Source organism: Pristis pectinata, chromosome 5 (genome assembly GCF_009764475.1).
Source record: "Pristis pectinata isolate sPriPec2 chromosome 5, sPriPec2.1.pri, whole genome shotgun sequence".
In the NCBI taxonomy this organism is placed as follows: Eukaryota; Metazoa; Chordata; class Chondrichthyes; order Rhinopristiformes; family Pristidae; genus Pristis; species Pristis pectinata.
The window spans coordinates 86127100-86150750 of NC_067409.1; the positions used below are offsets into that span (position 1 = coordinate 86127100).

Here is a 23651-nt window from a genome sequence, read left to right on the forward strand (position 1 = left end):
ACACAAATGCTTATGAAATATCATCTTTCTTCCTGAAGTTTCACCTCTGCTGAATTTTTCCAGCATTTTTTGTTTTTTTTCCTGCTACTTCTTTCTTTTGGAAACAAGATGTTATATCTGACTAAAATAATTTAAAAACTAATTTAAACAGATGGTACATTTTGAGGTTTAGCTAGTACTTTGCAGTTATGGATCTCTTTAATCTCACCCCTCATATCTACCCGTCACCAGCAAACCCCTTGCTCTCATCTTTACTGATTGTCCTGTCTTCTTCCCTTCCTTATTTCATTGTCCAAAGTGTAACAACCGGAACGTACTTCACATACAATTGGTTTAGCTGTTTATCCTCAATTCAGGCTTGAGTACATCAACCATCCTTGACTTCTGCCTAACTGTTCATTGCTCCTGTTTCATCCTGGAATGCACATGGTCAGTTGCTTTACTTCTGGTAACTGTTTCCTTAAGTTTTTCTGTCCGATCTGGCCATTGTCCAAGCAATACATGCATTTATTTGTCACAAGCATTGAGACAATACATTCTCTGTGTTGCACCCTCCTCTTCCCCCCCCCCACCAAACCAAGATTCACTTTACTACAAGAATGTGCTTACTTATTTCTTACCTTCCATCATCCCACCTTTGACATTTCAAAACTACCTATATGAGTCCCACCTTTTGCTCTCTAGACCCTTTTCCTACTAAATTGCTAACCACAGAACTATCCCTGTCAGCTATTATTATAATGAATTGAATGAGGTGTACCTTTCTTTCAAATCTGCCATCATTTCCCTCTGAAAAAAGGAGCATATCCTTTCAATTCACCACTGCATCTCCAACCTACCTTTCTTCTCCAGATTCCAACTTGTTATTGTCTCCTGAATCTATGCCTGTTATTCACACAATTTGATATTTGTGCCTTTCAAATCATGTTTCTGTTCCATTGCAGCACTGCAAGAACTCAAATAATCTTTATTATCTTCTGTGGTGATTATATCTGTATTAATATGTTCCCTGCTCTCTGCAATGCCCATCTTCAGTCTCTCTGCCCCTTTGCCTTTCTTTCTTTAAAAAGGCACCCCTTTGACCAAGTTTTTATCATTCTTCCAAAATCTCTTCTTTTAATTTTAGTATTGATTCTTGTCTTCTATGAGACATCTTGAGATGATTACAGGTATGTTAAATGCATTGTATAAATAAGAGACATTTTGGGATGATTATGTTAAATGCATTGTATAAACATGCATCATATATGTGATCTTCCAGCCTTATGACTATGATAGAGCTCAGTGGTAACTGATTTGTAAAACATGTCTTTTACAGGAAAATGCCTTGGAATTCTTTCAACATGGGGCTTTTAAAAGTAACTGTTGTAGTATTCCTTCTGACTGCAAAGGTGCATGTTACCAACTGTCAGCAGAATGGTATGTACCTAATTGTTTATGGATTTTAAAATCATATTTTTAATGAATTAAAATGCATAAATGGGCCTGGAAGATGTTTTTGTTACTGTCAGTGTGCTTTACAGTTCAGAAAAAAATGTAGCCTTACTTAATGAATTAGACATGTGACACAGGTAACCGCATGTTACTGTTCTTACAAAAACCTCTCTAGAGAATGCAAATTTTGAGTAACATCCATGTATCTGGAGCTAGAGTTAGGTTCGGATGTTGGGACTCATTCAAACTTCATGAATTGTGTGGATGCAGTTAACTGTCAAGAGGCAAAGACTAAGTAGGGAATGCACACATGTGGAACTAATGCTTCCCTAAAGATTATTTAAAGCACTTTCTTTGTCATGAACGTTGGGACAATTTATTTAGTTACCCCAGCTACATCTCTCCCTTATGCCTGTTTCAAATAAGTATCCAACACTTTGTGTTCATTTTTACTTTAGTCTACTTATAAACACTGGATAGCTTGAACATTTCTCATGTCTGTTTTTGACAAGATTCTAGTTCTTTCCTGTTGAGCTTATCTATTATTTTTAAGACATTGATCAATGCATCCTCTCTTGTTAGGAATTAAACACTAGGGCAAATATAACTTTTGACCTTAAATGGTCTTATAAGTAAAATATGACATATTACCTTATTTTCTGCAGTTGGAGCAAAGTTCTTACTTCAAAATCTTAATGAATTTTTATTTAAAAAAATATATTTGTCTTGTGAGTGGCAATAAATCATGGAGGCAGAAATCTGGACTTGACCCAGGATAGAATACTGAAATATATCCTTTAGTTTAAACTAACTAAATTCATTCTATAAATGAAGAAAGTATTAAGAAGTATTCCCAACCCCAATGCAAGCATTAAATGTGATGTACCATTTGGGAAGGTACAGATGGCGTGAAGGGTTTGCATCTTCAAAAATAAGAGAACAAAAGAATAACTTCAATAAGTTCCATGTCATTGTGATGCAATTGTTATATTTGTATCCATTTTCCTTCTCACTTTGGGCTTTTAATTGGAAATAATATTCTCAGTCTGTCCCTTGCTTTCCAGCTTAATTGGTCTTGGTTTATTATTGTCACATGTACCGAGGTACAGTGGAAAAACGTGCCTTGCATACCGTTCGTACAGATCAATTCATTATACAGTGCATTGTGGTAGTACAAGGGAAAACAATAACGGAATTCAGAATAAAGTGTAACAGCTGTAGAGAAAGTGCCGTGCAGGTAGACAAAAAGGTGCAAGATCATGATGAGGTATTTTGTGAGATCAAGAGTCCATCTTATCATACTAGGGAACCATTCAATAAGTCTTATAACAGTGGGATGGAAGTTGCCCTTGAGCCTGGTGGTGCATGCTTTCAGGTGTTTGTATCTACTGCCCAATGGGAGAGGGTAGAAGAGAGAATGTCTGGGGTGGGTGGGGCCTTTGATTATGCTGGCTGCTTTACCGAGGCAGCGAGAAATGTAGACAGAGCCCATTGAGGGGAGGCTGGTTTCCTGATGTTCTAAGCTGTGTCCACAGCTCACTGCAGTCACGGGCAAAGTAGTTGCCATACCAAGCAGTGATAACTACTCATTACCTTTACTATAATCGTTCTACACTTTTAAATCTAAACTCTATGTCACTAACTATACCTGTACTACCTCAATACACTCTGTACTAACTCAATGTAACTGCACTGTGCAATGAATTGACCTGTACAATCGGTCTGTAAGACAAGCTTTTCACTGTACCTCGGTACAAGTGACAATAATAAACAAATACCAATACCAATACTTCCAGATAAGATACTTTCTCTGGCACATCAATAAAAATTGGTAAGAGTTGATGGGGACATGCCACATTTCTTCAGCTTCCTGAGGAAGTAGAGGCGCTGGTGAGCTTTCTTAGCTGTGGCATCTACATGGTTGGACCAGGACAGGACAGGCTATTGGTGATGTTCACGCTGAGGAACTTGAAGCTCTCAACCCTCTCGACCTCAGCACCGTTGATGCAGACAGGAGCATGTGCATCGCCCCCCCCATCCTGAAGTCAATGACCAGCTCTTTTGTTTTGCTGACATTGAGGGAAAGGTTGTTGTCATGACACCATGTTACTAAGCTCTCTATTTCCTTCCGGTACTCTGACTTGTCATTATTTGAGATACAGCCTACTACGGTGGTGTCATCTGCAAACTTGTAGATGGAGTTAGAGCAGAATCTGGCCATGCAGTTGTGAGTGTATAGGAAGTAGAGTAGGGGGCTGAGGATGCAGCCTTCTGGGGCACCAGTGTTGTGAATTTTCTGATTCTTCAGATTCTTAGTATGTCCAAAGCATTTTATAATCAAGGAGGTACTTTTGATCTATCTCTGTGACAATCACTTGTTATTTTTGGTTTATTTTGAAACAAAATTTAGGAAATTTTAAGTTCACCACTGTACAGTGGTCTGGCAACAAAGCTGAAAATATCACATTGTGTTTAAGTGCTCTAGTTTGATGAAAGGTAGTTTATGATCGGGTGACACAGTTGCACAGTTAAGCTATATTTATGATTGCTTCTGTGCTTCCAATGTTATAACGACACCAACGAGTATGGAAAGGATTGCAATATCAAATGGCAATCAGCTATAGTGGTCAAATGGGGGCTAGTGCTGATCATACAATGCAATTCTAAATCTGTACAAGAGCACTAGATCACAGAAGACTTTCTTTCCAGTTTTCTCCATTGGAAAAGGCTACACCTTTTTGAATTTTTTTTCTTTGTTCTCTCATGGCATCTGGGCATCGCCTGATTTTAAAGTCCATCTCTACTTGTCTTTGAGAAGTTGGTGATGAGTTACTAGGATTGCTCCATTTGGTGAAGGAATTCTGCTGTATTTTTAGCTAAAGAATTGAATGATACTGACCAACAATGATGAAGTAACAGTGATCTGTTTTCAAGTTAGCATGGTATGTGTCTTGAAGGATGACTTGCAGGTGGTGCATGCATAAACCTTTTACCCTCATTTTCCTACTTAGTAGAAATTGTGGGTTTGGAAAGTGCTGTTTAAGTAGTCTTACTACTGCAGTGCATTTTATAAATGCATAACATTGCGGTGGTGGAAGGAATGAATATTTCAGATGGCAGATGACATTATGATGAAATATGTTGTTTTGTCCTAAACAAAATAACATTGGTGTTGAGTTGAAAGAATGCCTTTGGACTGCACTCATCCAGAGAAGTAAAGAGTGTTCCATCACAATTGTGCTTGTTAATTGTTGGCAAGATGTTGGGGAGTCATAAGATTAAACATCTGGCATAGGATATGCAAACTGTAGCCTGTTTTTGTGGCTACATATTTAGTGGTTGCTCCAGTTAAGTTCATGCTTAATGGTTTCTCCAGAACATTGATGGTTGGGATTCAGCTATGGAGATGTTGAATATTAGAGTTGGAGACAAAGGACGGGGGATGGGGCAGTTGTATGGGGTGCATAGTGGTTGGATTCATTTCTGTTAAAGAAGGACAATGCCTGGCATTTGTTTGATGTGAATCATTACCATTTCACTATGAGTGAGTATGGTCCAGATTTTCATGAATGGGACCTTGGATGGCTGTGAAGTAAATGCAGTGCCATTAATTACAAACAACCACATTGGTCAACCTTATATGGAAAGAAGGCCCAATGATGGAGCAGCTTAGGACAACTCTTGCTATGATGTCTCAGAACTGAAATATTCCTGATTTTCAAGAACCATTTTCATTTTCTTCAGGCATGATTCCAGCCAAAGGAGTCATTGATTCTCATTGACTTCAATTTTACTTAGGCTCCAGATACCATGCCTGATCAAATGCCACCTTCACAAGGAGAATCATTCGATTCTAAAATTCAGCTCTTTGGCCAAGCCTGAGATCTGGAGGAATTTATATTTCCTGAGATAATGAAGCAGCCGATGCATGCAGGCATCGACACTCTGAACAACAATCCAATATGGATATATAATTATCAAATAATACTCAGGCTCCACATACATCATGCAATAACCAACTTCAAACAGAAGGCACTCACACCATCTCCTCTTGTCATGTAAAGACTTTATCATTGCCAGATCCTCTACCAGCAACATTCTGATCAAGCTGAAACTTAACTGGACTAGCTACAGAACTACAGAGTATGCAAGAAGTCAGAAGCTGGTATTCTGTGGCAAATGACTTACCTCCTCACTGAAGGTTTTTTGACTATCTACAGGGAGCAAGTCAAATGTGTGATAGAAAACTCTTTCCCTAGTCTTGAAGATTTTTGTTTATGTTTATTTTGGGGATCTAGGCATTGCCAGAAAGGTCAGCATTTATTTCCCATCCCTAAGAACCCCCAAGAAGCTGCTGCTGTGCTATCTTGAACCACTGCGGTCCTTCTGGTGAAGATACTCCCACAAAGCTCTTGACAGGGAGTTCCAGGATTTAGACTAGCAATAATGAAAGGCCAGTGACATATTTGCAAGTCAGGTTGCTGTGCGAACATGTGGGGAACATGCAGGTAGTGTGATGTTTGTATGCATTTTCTGCTCTTCTCTTTCTTGATAGTGGAGGTCACAGTTTTGGGAGGTGCTGTCAGAATGGCCTGGGTGAATAACCACAGGACATTTTATTGATGGTGTGCACTGCATCCAGTGAGCATTGATGGTGGAGGGGCTGAATGTTAATGGTGGTTTGTCCTGGATAGTGTAGGGCTTCTTGAGAGTTTCTGGAACTGCACTCATCCAGCAGGTGGAAGATGCTGTATCACACCTCTGACTAGCGCCATGCCCTTGGTGGGAAGCCCAGGGGGTTAGAAGGTAAATCACTTGCCACAGGATACCCAGCCTCGGGCCCGTTCTTGAAGCTATAATATTTATGTGGCTGGTGTATGAAGTTCTAGGCAGTGGTGACCCTACAGGATATTGATGGTGGGGAGCTTGGCAATGATAATGCCCTTTCATATCAAGGACGGATGGTTAACTTCTCTCTTGTTAGAGATGGTTATCGCCTGCTCTCCTTCTGGCACCAATATTACTTGCTGCATATCAACCCATGCTGGGATGTTGTCTGGGATTTGCTGCATGCAGGAATGAGCTGCTTCATTTGTTGAGGCATCGAACATTGTGTAATTATCAGCGACATCCTCACTTTTGAACTTATGATGAAAGGGTGGTCATTGATGAAGCAGCTGAAGATGCTCAGCCTTAGGACACCACCCCAAGGAACTCCTGCAATGATGCCTTGGGGATGATTGTTCTCCAATAATCACAACCATTTTCCTTTCTGCAAGGTGTGACTCCAGCCAATGGAGTGTTTTCCCTTTGATGCCCACTGACTTCCATTTTATCAGGTCACTTTGATGCCACTCTCTGTCAACTGCTGTCTTTATGTCAAGGGCTTTCAATCTCACCTTCCTTTAGAATTGAGTTCTCTGCTTCATGTTTGGAGGTCTGGAGTAGAGTGGTCCTGGCAAATCCCAATCTGAGCATCGATGAGTAGGCTCTTGGCAAATAAGTGTTGTTCGGTGGTACTGTTGTTGATAGCTTCCATCACTTTGCTAATGATTGAGAGTAGATTGATTGAGTGTAATTACCTGGATTGGATTTGTCCTGTTGTTTTGTGACAGAGCGTACCTGGTCAATTTCCCCACAATGTCAAATAGATGCCAGTGTTGCAACCAGAATAGCTTGGCTACAGGCACAGCTACTTACAGAGTGCAAATCTTTGGTACTTCAGCCGGGATGTTATCTGATCAAATAGATTTTGCTTATCCAATGCTCTCAGTCCTGTTTTGATATCATGTATTTACCCTGCATTCTATTTATCTGAATTCCCCTGCACCATTTCGCTCCCCCTCCCCCCCACAACCACCATTACTTCCATTCGTCCAGCCTGAGACTGTCACTCATCTCTATCCCTAACTAAAGATCTGCTGAACCACCTTCCTCCATCAAGTGACCATCTACCAACTGCTGATCTGCCAATCACAACTGTGCAAATACCACCCCATGCTGATGATCTATCTATTGGCCAGTCCACTCTTCCACAACTTCCAGTAACTGGCCTTCACCCCAACCACCCCTACCAAGCTCCCAGCCCAATGATCTCTGGTTGCTGACCCAATGTCTTATCCTTGGTTGCTAATCTCCCTCTGAACTTTGCATCCAAACCTTAACTCTTTCACCCATGCAAACACACCACACCACCACCCCTTGCCAACTGCATTGCTCTTCCTCACCCGATTCCCTTTGAGAGTTCTACATTGTATTACCACCCTGCCTGACTGCTAGATTTCCTATATATCTGCAAAATCAGGCACATTAGGATAGGATGTAGCAGCACCAGAATGGGTGAGGTTATCCACTCAATCTTAACAACTGGATTTTCCCAGGTAATCCATTGTGGAAGAGGGAAGTAGGGAGAGCGTTAACATTTTGGACAGCTATGGTATAGCTAACTGCTATCCAATGCTCTATCCATGTTGACTACATCTACACTTGGAAGAGCAGCTGGAACTACACCATCTGAGCTTTCTGTACCAATGATCCTTTTAAGCTCTGGAGTGAAATTTTCTTTCTGTTTAGCGCAAACTATATTGGTCCACTGGATTGAACAGCAAAATTATTCCATGGAGGGCCTTGTGTTGAACAGAGGAGGAAAGAATTATGTGATAAATCATCATCCTAATCAATTTTGGGCACAATGGACTGAATCACACTCAATTTAACTTACCAGCTGGACCTCACCCCACTCTGTCCCATTGCCCATACAAAACTGTATGGTTCCTATTATTATTGGCCTCCCAATCCTAGAGGTGGGCAGGGAGGCAATGTCAAGCAGAGATGCTTTATATCTATTCTAATAGATTTATGTATTCTTAAGATGTTATTAAGAACTGAAAAAAAAACAAAAAATGATAGATTTAATTAAAACACATTAGCATACTAATAATAATTAATAACATTAGTTTGATTATTTTGAGTTATTTTACTTTATTTTAAACTCAAGCACTTACCTTTTCTCAAAGTGTTAAATGAATGGGGTCACTATTCCTCCGCCAGTACTCCTAGTGGAGAAAGTGAGTGAGACGTGGATCTGGCTCCCCTCTTCACCATATCACTGCACTGTTGGGTTTAATAGTGAGTGCAGCTGTGGAGCTGTGATTAGGATGTGCCGAAATCGGTCCATCAACATATCTTTCTTTGCACAGGCTTGGAAGCCAAAGGCTATCATCAACATTATTAGTCAAATCTATTTGGCAAGAAAATTTTAAAAAGCTGGAGTGTTTTGGAACCTTCATTTAAAACAACACACACAAAATGCTGCAGGAACTCAGCAGGTCAGGCAGCATCTATAGAGGGAAATAAACAGTCTATGTTTCAGATCGGGACCCTTTTGCCTTCTTCCTTTACAGTCCTGATGAAGGGTCTCGAACCGAAATGTCAACTGCTTATTTCCCTCCATAGATGTGCCTGACCTGCTGGGTTCCTCCAGCACTTTTTGTGTAATGCTCCAGATTCCAGCATCTGCAGAATCTCTTGTGTCTCAATTTCATTTAAAAACTTGATTGTATCTTAAGCAGTTAACATAATTATTAATAATATTGATAGTCTGTGAACTTGTAAAAGTTTTCTACATAAACTTATTCTGAATCTCTCTTATTTTAAATTGACAGCTAAGGATCAATACTATTCTGATATTGTGTTTCTTGTGGATGGATCTCGAAATGTGGGACAAGCAGGATTTAAACGTATCCGAAACTTTATTTTGAAGATTGTTGATCAGCTAAACATTGGAGCCAATAGATACAGGATTGGACTTGCTCAGTACAGTGGAGAGCCACGAACTGAATTCCTACTGAATAAATTTCAGACAAAAGAAGAGGTGACAAACTACTTGGAGAAGAAGTACACCTTCAAGGGTGGAGCAGTAGCGAGGATAGGACGTGGCATTGAATTTATAAACAGGAACCTCTTTGTCAAATCTGCTGGGAGCCGAAAAGATAAAGGTGTTCCTCAGATTGCCATGATTGTTGCTGCTGCGCCATCACAGGATAAAGTTGAATCCGCTGCCAAGGCATTGAAAGCTGATGGCGTGATGGCTATTTCCTTCGGAATAGGAAAGGCATCTGAAAGTGATCTAACCAAAATGGCCTTTGTTGGACAATACCCATTTGTGGTTAAGGCTGATCGTTTTGATGAACTTATGCCACTTGCTAACGACATGGCCGCTACAATCCAAACGATGACACAGAAATACTTTTTGCTGAAAGAGCTTGAAAAACCAGCAGGTAATGGCTCAACTCGTTCTTCCAGATAAGAATTGTTCTTGATGATGTTGGGGCCCATTCACTTCTACTGAGTCTCATCGTTAAGAGCAATGTAAACTGGGCAATTAAGATTGAATTAGATTCTGTTTTATTATAAAATAAATCATCTGGAGTATTTCTCTTATTACAATTACCTTTTTTTATTTCAAGGAACAACTGCATGAATCCACTAATATTTGTGCAAAAACTCAAAAGTTCAGCTAAACCTCAACCATTTAATTAGGTAGATTTCTAACAATGTCAGAGACACAGATTTTCCACTGGTTCCTGTTACTTACATTGGGGTCAGGCAAACAGTAAAATTGAGCATCAAAATCTATTCAAGCCCTGTTGCCTCAAATTGTCCAGTGCCCAAAGACTTACTAGGCAGTTTGAGAAACCAAGGCTTGAATAGATAACCTTGAGGGAAGATGTATTATTTTGACAGCTGGTTAAGCTATACCCTGGGCCAAAAATGTCTCTGACATTCAGAAACATTAAAAGATATGCAAAAGCTATCAAAATAAATCATTCATTATATAAAAGAATTAAAAACTGCTAAAAGAATTGAAAAAAAACTACACATAAAATAATATACTTAAGTGCCATTAACTTATAAGTTATATCATTCCAACATCAGAGCTTTATCTTATGTTACACCAGAACAAGGATGACAGTCTTCAACACATTAAAATGAATTTGAGTAAATAGTCTTCCAGGTCTCCCCATGCAACATCGGGCAGGTCAATTGTCCATTCTGCTACTTGTGGGCATTTTGAGCAGAAACTGAAGGTTGTCCCTCAACACTGCATGTGGCACACACTCTCAGTATACTTTTATTTATTGAATATACATCTAGTCTTTTGGCAAATGCCACTTGGTGAATTTACAATGTTTTCTTGTTTATTTTCAGTGTGCCAAACTGCTTCAATTGCTGATATTGTTTTCCTTCTGGAGGAATCAAGCAGAATTCAAAGAACAAATTTTCAGCTGATCCTTGATTTTCTGGAGAATTTCGTCTCGGTTCTTGATATTGGCTCGGAGAAAGTGAGAGTTGGTTTGGTTCGGTATGGAACAGTTCCGACACCAGAGTTTTACCTCATTTCGTACCAGAACAAGGATGACATTCTCAGTCATGTCAAAGCTATCGCAATTAGATCTATTAGGGATGGAAGGATAAATGCAGGAGCTGCTCTGAATTATGTAAGAGAGAATTACTTTGTGCCAAGGGCTGGTAGCAGGAAAAAACAAGGAATTCCTCAAATTGCAATTATGATCACTCATGGAAACTTTGACGATGATGTTAAAAAGCCAGCTGCTGCCCTTCGACGTATTGGTGTTCTTATATATGCCCTAGGAATGCTGAGCACCCAAGGCAGCAAGCTTATAAACATTGCCTCATATCCTCCAGAAAATTTTGTTTTAAGTATAGACAGTTTTACAAATTTAACAAATCTTGAAAGAATTATCCAAAAGAAAATTTGTGTTGGGATCATCCATCTGACATCAGTAAGACCGGAACAAACTGATCAACTACAGCAAAGTGAGTACTATATATATTGCTGAATTTTATTTGTACAGAAATTTATATGGAGCGACATCCTTTCTTTTGAGTTACCCCAAATGATTTAGAACTATTTTCATGGAAACCAATGAGCTAAATTAATTTCTTTGGAGAATTGGGATAAATCTGAACATGAATAACAAACTGGTTAAAGACAGAAAAAAATAAGGAGGACCTCTGAACATGGAACATAGAACAGTACAGCAGAGGAACAGGTGCTTCCGCCCACGATGTTGTGCTGAACTAATTAAACTAGTAATTAAATGCCTAATTTAACTAATCCCTTCTGCCTACACAAGGTCCGAATCCCTCTATTCTCTTCATATTCATGTGCCCATCTAAGACCCTCTTAAACACCTCTATTGTATCTGCCTCCACCACCACCCCTGGCAGAGTATTCCAGGCACACCACTCTGTGTTTAAAAAAAAATTGCCCTGTACATCTCCTTTGAATTTGTCCCCTCTCACCTTAAATGCATGCCCTCCAGCATTAGACATTTCGAACTTGGGAAATAGATTCTGGCTCTCCACTCTATCTATGCCCCTCATAATCGTATAAACTTTATCAGGTCTCCCCTCAGTCTCCATTGCTGCAGAGAAAACAATCCAAGTTTGTCCAATCTCTCTTTATAGCACATGCCTTCTAATCCAGGCAGCATCCTGGTAAACTTCTTCTGCACCCTCTCCAAAGCTTCCACATCCTTCCAGTATGGTGCGACTAGAATTGAATACAATACTCCAGATGTGGCCTAACCACAGTTTTATAAAGCTGCAGCATAGCTTCCTGACTCTTGAACTCAATTCCTTGACTCACAAAGGCAAGTATGCCATGTGCCTTCTTTACCACCTCATTAACCTATGCAGCCACTTTCAGGGAGCTATGGACTTGGACCCCAAAATCCCTCTGTACATCAACACTGTTAAGTGTGCTGCCATTAACAGTGTACTGTCTCTTTACATTTGATCTCCCAAAGTGCAACACCTCACATTTGGCCGGATTAAACTCCATCTGCCATTTTTCCACCCATATCTGCAACTGATCTATAACCTGCAGTATCCTTTGGCAATCTTCTACATTATCCACAACGCCGCCAATCTTTGTATCGTCTACAAACATATTAACCCACATATCCACATTTTCATCCAGGCCATTTACATATATCACAAACAGCAGAGGTCCCAGTACAGATCCCTGCAGAACACCACTTGTCACAGACCCTCCAGCCAGAATAAGTCCCATTGACCACTACCGTCCGTCTTCTGTGGGCAAGTCAATTCTGAATCCAAATAGCCAATTCACCATGAATCCCATACATCTTAATCTTCTGGATGAGCCTACCATGAGGGATCTGGTCGAACGCCTTACTAAAATCCATGTAGACAACATCTACAGTTCTACCTTCATCAATCACCTTCATCACCTCTTGGAAAAACCCAGTCAAGTTAGTAGGACACAACTTGCCCTGCACAAAGCCATGCTGACTGTCCTTAATTAGGCCATGGTTTTCCAAATGCTCATAAATCCTATCCCTAAGAATTATCTCCAAAAGCTTCCCTACCACTGATGTGAGACTCACCAGTCTATAGTTTCCGGGATTATCCCCATTTCCCTTCTTTAATAATGGAACAACATTAGCTACTCGCCATTCCTCTGGGACATCACGTGCGGCTAGAGAGGACATGAATATCTTGGTCAAGGCCCCAGCAATCTCATCTCTTGCCTCTCCTGGGGAACTGAGGCTCATCATCAGGCTCTGGGGACTTATCCACCTTAATGCTCTTTAAGAGACCCAATGCTACCTCCTTCTTTACCACTGCTGAAGTTACCACCCACTATTGTCTGAAACTAATGGGTGTGCCGCCTAGGAAAATAGGCTAAATTATCTGTACTTTCTTTCTGCTGTTTTGCAAAACTTCTACCAATGTTACAATGATGGCTTGGAAGAATGCCATTTAAATTTCAACCTGGTGATCTGTGTTGGGGAATTTATGTTGGGGAAATTTTCCTAAACTGCAAAACTTATAAAGGAGCAGGAGTCAAGAACTCAATACTGAATAGTATGAATTGTTTTTGGATGAGACGTAACACAAACTTCAAGAAGGATGTTAACGTAGCTGAGAGAATTAAAAGATGTCTGAGAATGCGGGATGCTGGACATATGCAACCACACAGATAATCAAAACAAATGGACGGTAGAACCATAAAACCCAGAGGTGGTTACAATTAAAGTTAACACCTCTGTGATCAGGGTATATCCTGATTTAGGATGTTTGCTTCTGTTCACCAAGACACAGGAAATATGTCCATGTTTTCAAGCACTGCAAAGAAAACATAATCCTTGTGTTATCAGAAAAGATTGGAGAAAATTGCATGTTTCAACTAAGGAAAGCACTGTTCAACTTGTATTAAAGTTATGAGTTCATATCTAAAGTCAGTTTGTTTTGTCATTTCAGGTTGCATTGATACTGATGAGGCTGATATCTACTTCCTGATTGATGGGTCAGGCAATTTATCATTTGAAGATCTCAAAGACATCAAAGATTTCGTAATAGATGTCATACATGTATTCAACATTGGCACAGACAAAGTCCGGGTTGGTGTTGTCCAGTATGGATATACTGCACAGACAGAATTTGACATTGCTCAATATGTAACTAAAAATGAAGTAATGGAAGCAATGAACAATATTAGATTGATTGGAGGGGAGTATTCAATGGCAGGCCGAGCACTGACATATATGAAGAATCTCTTTAATGAAGCAGATAAAAGTCGTAAAAATCGGGTGCGTCGCTTCCTGATCACCATCACAGATGGAAAATCACAAGATGACGTTTCGAGAGCTGCTGCAGAATTAAGGCAAAGAGGAGTAGATGTTTATGCTATTGGTGTGGGGAAAGCCGAGCGGTCTGAACTCTTACAGATCGGAGGAGAAATAGAAAAGGTTTTCTACACTGAAAACTATGACGCCTTGACAGAAATAAAACACACTGTTTTGCGGGATATGTGTTCAAAAGAAGGTAAGAGATATTTATTTTATTGAAATGGTCAAACATGTGAAGCTTTGTTTCAGTATCATACTAACAGGGACTTGGCACTCTGGGTTCACTCCTTCTATTGAGACACAGGAGCAGGGGAATTTCAAATCTTGAGCCATAGCTGAGGTTTTGGGAGATGGTGCTCTGGTGGAAAAGTTGTTAAATTACCAAAATAGTAATCCTGAAACTTTGACTAACAATCTCGAGACCTGAGTTCAAATCCCACCCCGGCTGTTGTGAAATTTAAAGTTAGTTGTTACTGTGGAATTTAGGAAAGCAACTAATCTTAGTAATGATGATCATAAAAACTACCGGATAGTCATAATAAAACATCTGATTCCTTGCCCAGTCTGACCTAAATGTAACTCCCAGACCAATGCCATGTGTTTGACTCTCAAATGGCTAAGCAAGACATTCAGTTGTACCATTATATTAAAACAAAGGAAGAATGAAACCGGAAAGACAACCTGGCATCGACCCTGGCATAAACCTATGACTCTGGGTTTATGATAATATGAGTCCCACTGTACAGATTTGTTATTGTCACTTTTACACAAAAAAACACAGCGTAGAACAACATGACCCAGGGTGACTTTAAAGGAGAATACAACACATAATGCCTGCAAAAACTTTTGCTGTTCTACATTGAAAAGGCATAAACAATTTGAAAACTTAGTAATAAATAGCAACTTTGTAAACATTTTTTGTTTCTTTCTCCAACAGCTTGCAATAAACTGGAAGTGGCAGATATCATTTTCCTAATTGATGGATCAAGAAGCATATATTTTAAAGATTTTGATAAAATGAGGAATTTTATAGAAACCTTAATCAACAAAACTGAAGTTGGCAAAAGCAGAGTCCAAATAGGTGTGATACAGTTCAGTACAAGAACAAGGTTGGAATTCCAGCTTGATCAATATACTGATAAAAGAGAACTACTGAAAGCTATTTACGACATTGAACAGCTGAATGAGGAGACCAGTACAGGCCGTGCACTGAAGTTTACAATAGACTACTTTGATAGCTCGTATGGGGGTCGACCTGGTGAACGGCAATATCTCATTGTAATTACAGATGGGAAAGCACAAGATGAGGTATATACACCTGCCAAAGCCATTAGGGAAAAAGGGATTAATATTTTTGCCATTGGTGTCTACAATGCTAATAACAGTCAGCTCGTGGATATTGCAGGATCCCAAGATAAAGTTTATCATGCAGAGAACTTTGATGCCCTGAAAGACCTTGATAAGTTGATCTCATTTGAAGTGTGCAGTCCATTTGAAGGTGAGTTTTAAAAAAAGCATTGAGGGTGAGGAGTATTAATCCATCAGGAAAGGAACTTTTCAAATGGTGGGAATTTTGATCACTGCCAACAAATAATGGGAACTCACCTTTATTCTGTCAGTAGCTTAGTTTTGACTTACAGCACTTAATCACCATCAACCATACTCACAGAAAATGAGTTTGCTTAGGTTTCCTGTTTATTTTCTCTTCTCCTAAAGTCAGGAAGTTATGGTAACTTTCATGACAGCTGTTTATCAAAACTTCAGCCAAGCAGTTTTTAACCCTGGCAAGTCATTTGACTCTGGAAGCCTCATGGCCAAAGCTCATTTTGTTCTCAGCTATGATTCAACCACTCATACATCCTCGATGTGGGAAGGGAGGCAATTATAACACCTTTGTCTCATCGCAGCTTAGATGAACTGAGTGCAATGCACTAGTGCAGTTATTATTGTCCAACAAAAGCTGGATTTCCCTTTTCATCTAGCTCAAATAACTTGCTGACGGGGGGAGGGAGGGATAGGCGTGCATTGGTGTGGAGGAAACTGGGCTGGAGAGGGCAGTGGTGGGAGGGATTGTTTCCAGAGAGTGTTCCAGACTTTTAATGCTCTTTGCATGAAGAATTTCCCCCTCTTCCACTCTGAATAGTTTAGCTGCAGTTTTAAGTTCTATCATTTTGGTCTCAGCCAGAGAACGAAACAACTTGCTTCTAACCACCCAATTGAATACTTTAATCATGTTAAGCTCCTCAGTTTTATATTCTGCACTAAGTGTAATTAAAACCCAGTTAATTCAATCTGCTTTAATTTAACTATTTTTATTATTCTGGTAAATCCACACATGAACTCTCCAAGGCTTATATATCCTTTCTCAGGTGCCATATATTCATCTAATCAATAAAGGTGAAAGTACTTCAGGTACTTCTGCCAAACCCTGAAGGAACAAGCCCTTTACAGAGTAAGATAATAAAGAAGAGGGGATGAACAACATGTAAATGTCACAACTCAAGTAACTAAAATAATCAAGAAGCAATAACTAAGGTTTTAAAGTCTATTGAAATTAAGTTCATAACTTCATTTTGCTAGGAATCAGAAAATCTAATCCTTGACTTTCAGCTTTTGATGTCTTGTTCCCTCAGTTCATATTCATGAAGAGGGCTTAATAACTTTGCAGAGTTAAATCTTCACCTGAAACCATTAACTCACCTTCTCACAGTTGTGCAATTTCTTGATGTTCATTCTTACTCCAGATGTGCATCATTTTCTTGTTTTCACTTATTTATTCCTGATTTGTTTTTTATAGCATGCAAGAGAATAGAAGTTGCAGACATTGTATTTGTACTGGATGGTTCGGACAGCATAACCATACCTCAGTTTGAAAGCATGAAGAATTTTGTGGTGGCTGTGGTGAACCGTTCTGAAGTTGACAGTAATAATGTTCGATTTGGAGCCGTTCTGTTTGGAAACAGCCCACAGACCATATTCCAGCTTGATAAATTCACAAACAAAGCTGAAATTAGAGATACAATTTTGCAATTACAAAAACATACGCGTGGATCCAGGTACACTGTAAAGGCTCTACAGCGTGCAAGGGAACTTCTAACTCTAGAAAAGGGGGGACGAAGCAGAACCAAAGTGTCCCAGTTCATTATTCTTGTTACTGATGGAGAAGTCAGAGATTCAAAAGGTATACCGGCCTTAGCTAAAGCTCTGAATGATGATGGCGTGGGAGTCTATGCCATTGGTATATCTGGTGCCAGAAAAGATGAACTTGTGGCAATTACAAAATTTGAAGAGAAATACTACTATGCTTTGGACTTCAGTGCTTTGCAAGGTTTATCTAGATCAATTTCTCAGGAGCTGTGCAATCAGACCAAACCTGGTAAGTAATCATATCTAACCAGAAATTCTATAAGATGTACAATGAAGAACCATGGGACAAAAATCATGACATAAGTGGAATCATTGAGATATTTAAGTGCCATGCACTATTTCATATAGCATCATCATATTCTAGATAGAGTGTCAAATAGTGGACATATTTTAATTTTAATGGGAGCTGAACTAATACACATAATCTTTTCAGTTTTTACTCCTGCAATGAATATTGGTATTGGTTTAATATTGTCACTTGTACCAAGGTACAGTGAAAAACTTGTCTTGCATACCGATCGTACAGGTCAATTCAATACACAGTGCAGTTACATTGAGTTAGTACAGAGTGCATTGATGTAGTACAGGTAAAAACAATAACAGTACAGAGTAAAGTGTCACAGCTACAGAGAAAGTGCAGTGCAATAAGGTGCAAGGTCACAACAAGGTAGATCATGAGGTCATAGTCCATCTCATTGTATGAGGGAACCGTTCAATAGTCTTATCACAGTGGGATAGAAGCTGTCCTTAAGTCTGGTGGTACGTGTCCTCAGGCTCCTGTATCTTCTACCCGATGAAAGAAGAGAGAATATCCCGGGTGGGTGGGGTCTTTGATTATGCTGGCTGCTTCACCAAGACAACGAGAGGTAAAGACAGAGTCCAGGGAGGGGAGGCTGATCTCCATGATGCGCTGGTCTGTGTCCAGAACTCTCTGCAGTTTCTTGTGGTCCTGGGCAGAGCAGTTGCCGTACCAAGCAGTGATACATCCAGATAGGATGCTTTCTATGGTGCATTGGTAAAAGTTGGTGAAAGTTAAAGGGGCAAACCAAATTTCTTTAGCCTCCTGAGGAAGTAGAGGCGCTGGTGAGCTTTCTTGGCCATGGCATCTACGTGGTACTTGATATTGTGAGACAGAAATTGTTTTGGTGACTAAAGTATCTGGTTAAAGAAACTTCTAATGTGCAATAGCTTACTGATAATTAATCTCACATTACTAAATTTGGGTAGTGTAGGCAAGTTGAACCTACTTCCATATTTGTTTATAACTAACCTCGAAAGTAATTTTTTGTTATTGAAAATTAATTTCATTAATTGCTACTACAAATCATCTATTTATGTATCCAGCTATTGATTTTTTTTTATTTTTTACAAACCTAACGAGATCAAAGTGTTAAGGTCACCAGTAGTGATTTGAACAGTTTTCCATTCATATTGAAAGACATATGTCATTTAATTTTTGCCAGGATTTTGCTGATTCCTTTTTTCCAGTGTGCCTAATTACAGTTTGGGCACACTGACCAACTAAGGGGTGACCTTATTCAAACATACTGTGTAAGATCCTATAAGAATGTACAAGAAAGATCAAGGAATTGAGGGCTATGAGGGACTGGCATGGGAGAGGAGTTGAGGCCAGCATAGATGGTCATGATCGTATCAAATGACACAGTAGGCTTGAGGGGCTTTTTCTTCTGCTCGCATTTTCTTGTGTTCTTAAACTGCAGGCAGATAGGACATTTGTCCAAGTCAATGGATTTCTCTAAAAAGATCAGATGGTACTCTGATGAGGTCTGAGGCTTGAGCCAAGGGCAATGATGCATTAACACCCCAGTTCATGATTGCTCAATGCTAGATAAAGGATCTTGTGCAGAAATACTTCTCCAAGCCCCAGAAGGAACCTTGCACCTGCCTTGGATTGTTACCAGCTCAAGATTTGGGGGAGTAGATTTAGGACGGAGATGAGGAAGAACTGCTTTTCCCAGAGAGTAGTGAATCTGTGGAATTCTCTGCCCAGGGAAGCATTAGAGGCTACCTCATTAAATATATTTAAGATACAGTTAGAGTTTTGCATAGTAGGGGAATTAAGGGTTATGAGGAAAAGGCAGGTAGGCGGAGCTGAGTCCATGGCCAGATCAGCCATGATCTTATTGAATGGCGGAGCAGGCTCGAAGGGCCAGATGGCCTACTCCTGCTCCTATTTCTTATGTTCTTATACTCCCTCCCAAGGACAGTGAGATATTGTTCCCATGATCTTCTGGTGGCAGAACCTGCAGCTGCAATCACCATTACCTTTGGGAGGATGGGGCTCTCTTGAGTTCATTGGTCACCCTGCTTCCTCACACACAATGATCCCACCTCGAATTAAAGGTGAAATCAATAGTTTGTGGCAGGCAATCTATAATAAAGGGGGGCAACTTTAAAATTAGAATCAGTCCATTTAGTAGTGAAAGCTAGAAGCGGTTTTTCAAATAGAGTTTTTTGGAGTCTAAAACTAACTTTCCCAAAAGGTTGAGAATGTTCAGGGAATTGCAGTTTTCACAAATGTGATTGATAATTTTTATCAGACAAGTGTGTCAACAGATATGGAATAGAAAAGGATAAATAGAACTGAGGTACAGATCAGCTGTGATATGAATGAATGGTAGAGCAGGCTCAAGGGATTGAGTGACTCCCATTCCTAAGCAGAGTCTTTGTTATAGTTGCTTTTTCGATTTCTTTGCACTCTATAGCCCAAATGGTCACTTGTGACAGGGAATTCTTTGAGGCTTTCCAGCTGGTGAAAATGAGTCATTGTGACAACCATTCCTGCCGTAACAATGGTTGCTGCAAACTTCCCTGAGGCCTGCTGGTTTTAGCCTGGCATGGCCCTTTTAATACGTAGATGGCGATGATGTGACCAATGCAGGACTGTGATAGGCATTTCAAGATAGGTGATGGGCATGGCTCAGCATCCACTAGTATTCAAGCTGAGTGGTGCCCTTAAATAGGTTTTACACCTGGTTTGTGAGCCCAAAAGAAGCAGGAGTACTTTTCTGGCTGATACAAATCCTGCCAGAGCCCCTGCCGCTTAGATCTGCCTACCTTCTAACCTCTCCAGCACACCCCACCTTGCTGTCCCAGCTGTTTTACGACTTGGAGCTGACAGTTGCTTGGGACCCTTGTGTTCTACCAAAGCTCACAGCCAAAGTGCTGTTGAGGGCCTGCTCATGGAATGCACCAAACCTATCACTATGACTATCGAATTGTTGCACTGGGGAAAAAGGGGTGCTTGAAATTGTTTTATGCTGAAAAAAATTTGAGAATGCTGTGTCTGTTTTGAATTGAAGAAAAAGAGCAGCAGAAAGAAGAAAAAGGGAGGTTAACTTCAGATCACACAAGTTAAAATAACTGGAGAGAGCCCCTGGACTGCTGTCATGAGTTATACAGGAAAATTTCTGAGCTATCAATTAAGCACAAGCTATATAAGCCAAACTAAAGGTCTCGCTTCTTTCTTCTGCACGCAAGGTCCCATATCAATCATTTCAATGAGGATTTCAGGAGCTGGAATATGGTGTTGTGACCCTTTCGTCAAGTCCTATTTTCTCGAATTCTTCAACTGTTTTCATATTGTGCTCAATAAGGTGCTGGGGCCACTGATTTCAAAAACCAGCCTCCAGACCCACTGGAAGCAGCCTTGAAATCTGACAAACTTGTTCTGGTGTAGATAGTGCAGCCCGCAATGCATATTTCAGAAGCTAATGTGTCACTACTCGACTAGGTACAATGTTGAAAGCAAGTTTAAATAGGCAAGTAAATAAGTGCCATTTCCGAGATTAAATGATGCATTTAACACCCATTTGAAATACTTCATAGGTATTTTCAAAGATGTGTTCACGTTTATTTTACATGGTATTGTGCAAAGTTACATAAAATTTATAACTTCTGCAAACTTCCCACTGTGAATTGAAATGCATACAAAACAGTTGATAGCCAAGAGAAAATGCAGAGCTTAAATTTAAAGAACAAAGTACATAACTGATATGGTTTAATATTTTCATGTGTTCCTTGTCATCAAATTTTATTCTGAAAGATTTTTAATAGAATTGTTTTGACATGAGTAAATGGCTTTTTTATACTAGAGCATATCTTGATTAGCTTTATTTAGGTTAGAAATTCTTCAGCTGCCTCAAGCTGGTGCTCCACTGCTGCAGAGACACTACTGCACAAAGTGCACAGATCTGTGTTTGTCTAACAGTTCGCTATAACTGTGTTTAGTGCTGACTAAAATAGTTAATAGCATTTCCAGTTAAACATCATGGCAGATCTTATCACAAGCCGAAGAATTTATTCATCCTGTCCTTTGTCAACTTGTAAGTTTGTAATCTAAACACAGATTTCTTCATTTTATCTCTTCATGAGAATCTTTCCTGCATTGCTCTCGCACAGGGTTGGGGGTAACATATTGGCATGAATAGGGGACTACGTATGTAACAAAACACAGAACACTGCAATAAATGGGTCACTTTTGGATTGCTAGTCAGTAATAAGTAGGATGCTGTGGGAATTAGTGCTGAGACCTCAGGTATTTACAATATATATTAATGACTTGGATGAGGGGACGATTACCAAGTTTACTAAAGATACAGAAATAAGTGAGTTACCAAGTTTTTTTTAAAGTTTTATTTACAGCGTGGTAACAGGCCCTTCTGGCCCAACGAGTCCACACCGCCCATTTTAAACCCAAATTAACCTACTGTCACGAACCAGCAACAAAAGAAACACACTGAGCATGATTTAGTGTTAAAAACTATTTTATTAATCACTACTTATGATAATACGTAAAATAAAAGTAAAAATGTTAGTATGTCAGAATTCAAGAATGTTAAACCTCGAACGTTAACCCCAAAACTAAACTCTTCGTGTGTGTGTGTGACAAAGTCCAAAACTCCCAGTTCCTGAATGGTTCTTAAAGTTCAGTTCCGCAAGCCATAAGGTGAAACATGAGCAAGGGCTTCTTCAACAACCACCGTTGTCTGAAGATAAGATGTAGATGTAGAAAAACATAGAGAGAGAGTACATACGAAATCCAAATGTTCCACGATGGAACCCAAACGACACTTCAGTGTTTACTCGGTAGTGACTTCCTCACCCCGAAAAGCATCCGAACCGTGGTCGTCCACACACAAATACCTGTTTCCTTCTACAGGTCAGCAACAAAGTGAACTCCACCGGATTACTTCCAACTTCCATACATGGATTTCAGTGGCAAACACAGTTATTGTTTCTCATCCATCGATAGAGAAAACAAGCAGGCTGGTGTCTCTCTCCCTTCTCTCTCTCTCCTTCTTCTTCTTCAACAACGTCATTACGTCCTTTATCTTCTATTGACGTAAGCACGCCCCACACACACATACACACACACTCTCTATCTTAAAGGGACTTTCACTGAGTCCGTAACACCTCCCACCTAAAAAAAAAATTTTCCCAAGAAAATTTTAACCGCGCATAGTTAGTAATGTTAATAATTATCATGCTACACAACTACAGACTATCAGATTAGTACAGATACATGTTTCCCATTTAACATCGGGAAAGACAATCAGCAATCACATTATCTTTGCCTTTAATGTGAGTTATCATGAGATCAAACTCTTGCAAAATTAAACTCCAGTTTAACAGCCTTCTGTTCTTGTTTTTGACTCGGCTCAGAAACACCAATGGGTTATGATCTGTATACACAGTCAATGGTTTCTGAGCGGTGCAAACATATACACTGAAATGTTGCAAGGCTAAAACAAGCGACAGTAATTCTTTCTCTATGGTGGAATAATTCTTTTGATGCTCATTAAATTTCTTTGAAAAGTAAGCTACAGGATGGTCAATATCATCAAGGTCACCCTTCTGCAACAACACAGCTCCTGCAGCTTCATCACTGGCATCTACTGCTAATGAAAATGGCTTTTCAAAGTCAGGTGTTCTGAGCACAGGATGGTAGCATAAAATGGCTTTCAGCTTCTCAAATGCTTCTTGACAAGAATCTGTCCAAACAAACTTTACTCCCTTCTTCTGAAGATTAGTTAGGGGAAGAGCAATATCAGCAAAATTTTTACAAAATTTTCGATAATATCCAACCATTCCCAAAAATCCTCTAACAGTCCTCGTACCTGTGGGAATAGGGAACTCAGATATTGCTTGAACTTTTGCCTGAACAGGAGCTTGCTTGCCTTGACCTACAACATAACCAAGATACTTCACAGTGGCATGGCCAAATTCACTTTTAGCCAAGTTAACTGTAAGGTTAGCCTTGGAAAGTCTTTCAAACAACCTTTCTAACGCAGAGATGTGATCTTCCCAAGTATCATTCCCAGTCACTAAGTCGTCAATGTAGGCATCTGTATGTTTTAACCCATG

General features: G+C 39.8%; 1 protein-coding gene across 1 annotated transcript in view; it reads left to right on the plus strand.

Moving 5' to 3' along the window:
• LOC127570984 (collagen alpha-6(VI) chain-like) overlaps positions 1-23651 on the plus strand; it is a 117880-nt gene that overhangs the window by 2834 nt on the left and 91395 nt on the right. Inside the window, exons 3-8 of the mRNA XM_052016955.1 lie at positions 1319-1419; positions 9099-9713; positions 10645-11274; positions 13750-14313; positions 15055-15615; positions 16915-17493. Of these exons, the coding sequence (XP_051872915.1) occupies positions 1319-1419; positions 9099-9713; positions 10645-11274; positions 13750-14313; positions 15055-15615; positions 16915-17493 (3050 nt within the window). The remainder of the gene's footprint in view (positions 1-1318; positions 1420-9098; positions 9714-10644; positions 11275-13749; positions 14314-15054; positions 15616-16914; positions 17494-23651) is intronic.